Raw genomic sequence first — 7,043 nt, forward strand, 5'->3', positions numbered from 1 at the left:
GGCCTCTCACTGTTGTGGCCTCTCCCGTTGCGGAGCACAGGCTCCAGACGCGCAGGCTCAGCGGCCATGGCTCACGGGCCCAGCTGCTCCACAGCATGTGGGATCCTCCCAGACCGGGGCACGAACCCGTGTCCCCTGCATCCGCAAGCAGACTCTCAACCACTGCGCCACCAGGGAAACCCTAAAAGTATCTCTTTTATTGAGAACAGATTGTAGGGTAGAAGCAGGCAAACAAGTTAGGGGACTCTTAATAATAATTCAGGCAAGACCAGATTTAGATCAGGGGCAGTGGCCGGTGAAAGGTGGGGATAGATCCAGTCTATTCTGTAAAGGAGGAGAACCCAGAAAGCAATATCCTGGATCCTAAGTGAAAACAGTGTTCTAAGAAGAGTTGATCAGCTGAGTCAGTGCCACTGATGGATCAAGTAAGAAGAGGACATGAAATGATTGAATTTGGTAACAGGCAAGTCATTGGTGACTTTGGCAAGGACAGCTTGGATGGAGCGATGGTGAAGAGCTTATAAGGCCAAGTGTTTTGCTGTTGTAGGTAACACTTTAAAACAGGAACAAAGTTAATATGTTGTATATTTCAGAGCAGTGTTTCTCAAAGTGTATTTCTTTTTTTTTTTTTTTTTTTTAAATTTTTTTAACATCTTTATTGGAGTATAATTGCTTTACAATGGTGTGTTAGTTTCTGCTTTATAACAAAGTGATTCAGTTATTCAAAGTGTATTTCTTTTGATGTTAATAGGTGTAATGTAAACAAGCTCTTTAAAGTTAATTAACTTTGAGAGATGTTTTTCTAAAGAAATTTAATAAATTTTATTACGTTCTGCATCTTCTAAAAGGCATTATAAATATTCTAGAAGCAGCTAAAGTAGTAGTCTCCAAGATTACTTGAATTTGGAACTCTTTTATCATAAATCCTCTCTCCACTCTGGTATTCTTTGGAAAATATTTTAAAGGCCATTTAAGCATCATTTTTAGGAAGTATATTAGGAAGTGCTTTGGGGATCAGCATTTGTTGAAGGGAAGGGAACCAGATTAGGCCGAGGGAAAAGTTGGACTGCAGTGCAATCTCAATAAAGGCCTCATCAATCCCATGGGAAGCCCTGGATCTGGGGTAGCTCTTCAAAGTTGTTCCAAGTTGGGGTGAGGGGACTGGACATTAATAGCTCTTCATCAATCAGTCATTGGACTTGGGCCAACCCTAGATAGTACAAGACCTTAGATGAGGCAGCTCTTGTTAACAAAGGCACCTCTCAAAGAAAGTTAAGAGCTGAGGGCTGTGTGCCATTGGTACTTCCAGCAACTGTAGGAATAAGGCTTTCATTTCTGAAGGGAGGTGGGGCAGTATGTCACAGGATCTACTCAAAGGTGTATTCGTGAGTTATTGTTCTTGGCTCCTAACAACAGAGATGCGATGATTCTTCACACAGAAGGATTTATTTCTCCCACATAATGAGAAGGTTGAAATAGGCAGTTGCTGGTGTTTGTCTCTTTTATTATCTTAGTCTTTTCTCATGCTCTCAAGGTAGTTACTAGACCTCCAGCCAACATGTCTGCATTACAGGCAGCAAGGATTACTAGAAGTTTCACCCAGTTACTTCCACTTGTATATACCTTTTGGTAACAGAGGGTAGGACATGACATTTTTCAGTAGGCACATTGCCTAGAGTTCAGTTACAAAGGAAGAATGGACATTGAGGTTGGCAGCTCATATTGTTTGCCACAGAAAATCGTCATTAATCTGGATAGGCAGGCAGGAAAAACACTGCAAACCCATCAGAGTCTGTTGAAGTGAGCTGGAGTGGGTGATCGGGTTGCAGGGAGGGTAGGGGCATGAGTGTGGCAAGAAGCAGCTAGATTTTAGGAAACCAGTCAAATAGGTTAAGAGTTAAAGAATTTTGACATCAGCAATCAGAAGAGGTGGACAGGAACGTCACCAGGAATTTACAAGGTGACTTTTAAAGGCTCAGTGAGATTTTTGGACAAACCACTACCTTATGTACTTCCTCTCTGGGCAGCAACCAATTAGTTAACCAAAACAAACTAGAAGCTGATAAACTCCAAAGTCATACCAGGCTGAAGGCTTTACCTTTGATCTTAATGAAATTTCAAGGCCACAAAATCTGATTTAAAATTTCACAGCTATTTAGTTTAATCTTCTGAAATATAAAGGTATCAAAAAAGTTCTGTCAAGTAGCAGAATTATATACTCATGTAGTACAAAAGGTGTGTTTTCATTCTCACTTCCTAAAAGACTCCTTTGAGATCTCTTTCCAGTAATCATAATACCTACCAGTTGGAACTGAGACATCCCCCATTTCGTGCCAGAATCCTTCAGTGAAAGGATGGGCCTTTCTGCTGGTTCTTTTCTCTCTCTAGAGACATCACAGCAAGGGGCATGTGGCAGCATGGGGTATAGAGTTCAAAGCTTGGATTGGTGATTCCGTCTACTTGGTTTCAAAGCTCAGATCTTCTGCTTACCTGCTATATGATCTTGGGCAAGATTACTTAAGCCAGTGGTTCACAATGGGGGTGATTTTGTCCCATCTAAGGGACATTTGGCAATATCTAGAGACACATTTGGTTGTCACAGCTGAGGCCGGGGTGCTGCTGGCATCTAGTGGATAAAGGCTGCTAAACATCCTACAGTGCATAGGACAGCCCTCACAAGGGCAGAGCTATCCAGCCCAGGATGCCAACAGTGCTGAGGTTGAGAAGGCTCTTTTAACCCTGTATGGATTAGAGTAGTAACAGTTCCTATTTAATTGTTTTTGTGATGGTTAAGATGAGATAATCCATGTAAAATGCTTAACATAGTGCCTGGCACATTAAGTGCTCTGTTAATATAAATTACTGTTATCATCATCATTATCATTACTATTACTGGATATTGAGACTAAATGGAAAGAACATGCCATATACTACTTGTAGTCATGCAGCCAGGAAAATGCATTTACCTCTTCCCTTCATTTGATGAAAATTTCTAAAGAACAAAGAAAAATGGGGCATGGAACAGAAGCAGCCTTTCTTGCTTATAGTCAAAGGATAATGAATCAGTAATTAGTATACTTAGCTAAGTTCTAAGAAAATGATGCACAGTCCTATCCACAGAAACAACTTTCTTCTTCACAGTGACGTCCTTTTTTTTCTTTTCTTCTTTTTTCATCATATTGCAAAGTTATGTCTCCTTTCCTCTTCACATCTTTTCGAGTTTCAACTCTTTTAATCTTTTCTGACTACTAAGGACTTGGGAGCCATTAAGGAAATAGAAAGCACTGGCCAGGAAAGCATTGGTATATTTGAAAGTCAGGCATGCCATCACCACAGATTATTCATATAGTAATCAGATGAGCTGTTGAAATGTTTGCTAAATCTTTGAACCTACAATCTTCATTTAGTAATTATGCTAAGAAATATTGGAGTAAGCTCTAAACCTCACTTAGTAACCGTAAGTTCATTCATATTGCAGTGATATTAATAATTATCTTCTATCTTTCAAGGCAAATGCAATAGGTCGAAGTGCTAAAACTGTCCGAGAATTTCTAGAAAAGAATTACACAGAAGATGCTATAGCAAACGACAGTGAAGCTATCAAATTAGCAATAAGAGCTTTGCTGGAAGTAAGTGATCTAATAAAGCATATACAGAAAAGCATTTTTTTCCCCTCATTCAGTCGCCTTTTAAAACAGAGACTTTCCTGAAGGAATTCTAAAATTGCACTTGTTTTACATTAGGTTGTCCAATCTGGTGGAAAAAACATTGAACTTGCTATAATAGGAAGAAAGCAACCTTTGAAGGTAAGTCATTAACCAAAGAGGAAAAAATATCTGTAGTATAAAGTATTTTGACAAAATTTAATATGTTGTTGACACCTGTGAATCTTTTATTATAAGCCTGAAACATCCATTAGCATCCACTGACACTATGATGACTTCTGTTTTGTTTCTGTAGCCTAATAGTCACTAATTTGTACATGCTTATTACACAAGCAGTTATCTATTCCTAGCCCTCTGGGAAGACCTAGATGTGCTGAGATCTATATATAGGCCTACCCCATTTAGTATATGTTCTTATAAGTAGGAACCCCTACTGAGTCAGTCCTATATAGGGTCAGTGTAGCATATTCCTTACAAAGATTCATTCCTGGCACCATATAGAGAACAGTTACTCTTCCTGTCTTTACATCTTCTGAAATCAAGATTAGCTTCTAGCCAGTGTCATTCCGCTGCCATTTATATAATTGTTGGCCCTCTAGGCTTCTAACACAATGTTATCCTTCATTATGTCAAAAAACCACCCTTGGGCTTCCCTGGTGGCGCAGTGGTTGAGAGTCCGCCTGCCGATGCAGGGGACGCGGGTTTGTGTCCCGGTCTGGGAGGATCCCGCGTGCCGCGAAGCGGCTGGGCCCGTGAGCCATGGCTGCTGAGCCTGCGCGTCCGGAACCTGTGCTCCGCAACGGGAGAGGCCACAGCAGTGAGAGGCCCGCGTACCGCAAAAAAAAACACAACAAAAAAAAACCCCACCCTTTCTTGATTGCCTACTGGTTTTTATCTATTTTCTCTACTTTTCATTTATGAGTGCCTTGAGCTTATGTAAGACTTGCATTTTAATATCTAGTGTGATAATCTTTCCATATTTCTTTATGGCAAGTCTAGCATTATTATTTGTACACCTTTTGTCAGCCACTATGTGTTAAAACTGCTAAACTGCAAAATAAAGTATTCAGAACGCTGTGATAAATTGTTCCAAATATTGTGATAGAGGACTCATTGGCTAAAGAACATTTGAAATGTGGTTCACTATTGTTCATTAGGTAGAGCTTCACACTGTTTGCTAACTAGGTGTCCTTTAGCTGAGAGTATACAAAAGCACTTGCATGGGAAACTATATGAAAAGTGCGCTAAAAAGGATTATTTTACATATAACTTTTGTTTTAAAGAAAATATTTCAAGGGGAAATAATGTTAAAATCAGTGCTGTGTGGAGTAGTGGTTTTTGCTTTTGTTTTTGTTTTCTTGACAGTTTTTTTGTTGTTGTTATTGTTGTTTTGACACCAATGGATGGGGATGCAAGGAGAGTGCAGGAGCAAGTTTCAATGAATTAGAGAAATGGGGACAGGGTAGTTGGGTCTGCCTCTGCAAGGACATAATAACCAGGGTGCTGAGCACAGACTATGGAGATAGGAACTGGGTCAGGTTGTCACCCCTGCTGCCAAGGACTCAGGGACAGATGTGCCAACACCACAGGGACACAGAACCACTGAGTCCAGAGTCACCTCTCCAGCCCCATCACATACATATGTACACACCTGGACAGACACACACACACAGATATACATATAGTTTTATTTATGAGTGGTAGAATGGTATGTGTACTGGCACCAAAGTTACACTATCTTTCCACATGATATTTCACAATAGGCTGTGTAGTGAATAGAGCCTGTGCTTTGGAATTGGATAGATCTGGGTTTAATTTCCAGCAGATACATTTGTTTAACCATATGATCTGGAGCAAGTTGCTCCCAACTTTGATTTTAAATAAAATAAAATTGATTTAAATAAAATAAAAACTGTTTTGCTCTCTACTCAGTAGCTGTAAACAAAGCACAGTGTAAATCATCATTTTCCTGCCTTTGGCTAGTCCATGAGCTGACAAGATAGACAAAGCTTTTTAAGAATCACAGTGGGGTAGGGATAGGAGTTCAGTAATGAGTTATTTGCTCATGAATAGAATAAGCCTCGCATAAAAATGTTTTCAGAGTTATCATATATAGGCGATGTAATGCAATGTTACATTTGCCCAGCTTTCTATATTAGCACACGAGAGTGGAAATGTCATAGAGTTCTGGTTTTGTCCATAATTGTTACAAGTATGTTGCTTTTGAACCTTGTGAAATATTTCATTATATATTTGAAGTTATAAAATATAATGTTATAAATAGAACATAAAAATTTATAAAATATAATTGGGTTCCTTCACATTATAAATATTTAGAAATTATTGCTATAATTGAAGTTTGCTTTTTAATTTTTTTTCTCTTTTCAGATGTTTAGTGCCAAAGAAATTGAATTACAAGTAAATGAAACAGGAAAGAAAAAGGAAGAAGCAAAGAAGAAAAAATCAAAGAAGACTGCCTAATTCTTAGGATAAACCCTGGGAGCTTTTAATATTTTGTTGTGCTCCTTAGAATTATTTAGTGAAATTTTAAGGAAATAAGTTAATTTGCAACATTACATTTAGTAGTTACGTGTTGTTTTGAGAATGCCATATTTGTGGCTGTCTTCAGTCTATTACATGGACAAACATACATTAGTATGAAGATTTTCTTTGAAAAGAGAGTTCAGTAATTGTTGAAAGCAGTCAAGATTTTACATAAGCCTGAGACTATATAACTTGCCTTGTATGTTACTTTTTTCATACATGCAAATTTAATTAATAAAAATGTTTAATTAAAAATTAATAATTTGGTGCCATTTGAGCATAGACTGTCAGTTAAAGATAGCTATTCCAAAATAAACTGAATATACTACTGACTTGCATTTCTAGATGAATGATAAAAACATCCTTGTGTTGGTGAATTGCCAAAAGTTTGTCAGAGCCTTTTAAAAAAATTTTTAAATATTTTGTTATATTTATTTTACCTTTGTTATTTTATAAGTTGCAGTACAGTCATCCCTTGGTATCCAAGGGGGATTGGTTCCGGGACCCCTTGTGGATACCGAAATACGCAGATGCTCAAGTCCCTTATACAAAATGGCACAGTATTTGCATTAACCTATACACATCCTCTTGTATACTTTATATTTTCTTCCACTTTTATTGAGATATAATTGACATACAGCACTGTATAAGTTTAAGGAGTACAGCATAATGATTTGATTTAGAAACATCATGAAGTGATTATCACAATAAGTTTAGTGGACATCATCTCATATAGATGCAAAATGAAATAAACAGAAAATAATTCTATTTCTTGTGGAGAACTCTTAGGATTTACTCTCTTAACAACTTTCATATATAACGTACAACAGCATG

The 7,043-nt window shown here is 38.0% G+C and overlaps 1 protein-coding gene across 1 annotated transcript in view; it reads left to right on the forward strand.

Annotated features, from left to right (window-relative positions):
• Positions 1 to 6,146, forward strand: part of PSMA8 (proteasome 20S subunit alpha 8) — a gene marked incomplete at both ends in the record, with an annotated part of 30,837 nt that extends 24,691 nt beyond the window's left edge. Inside the window, 3 exons of the mRNA XM_082667986.1 lie at positions 3,510 to 3,629; positions 3,744 to 3,806; positions 6,054 to 6,146. Coding sequence (XP_082524112.1) covers positions 3,510 to 3,629; positions 3,744 to 3,806; positions 6,054 to 6,146 — 276 coding nt within the window. The remainder of the gene's footprint in view (positions 1 to 3,509; positions 3,630 to 3,743; positions 3,807 to 6,053) is intronic.
• Between the last annotated feature and the right edge of the window lie 897 nt (positions 6,147 to 7,043).

Source organism: Grampus griseus (assembly GCF_964374135.1).
Source record: "Grampus griseus genome assembly, chromosome: 12".
In the NCBI taxonomy this organism is placed as follows: domain Eukaryota; kingdom Metazoa; phylum Chordata; class Mammalia; order Artiodactyla; family Delphinidae; genus Grampus; species Grampus griseus.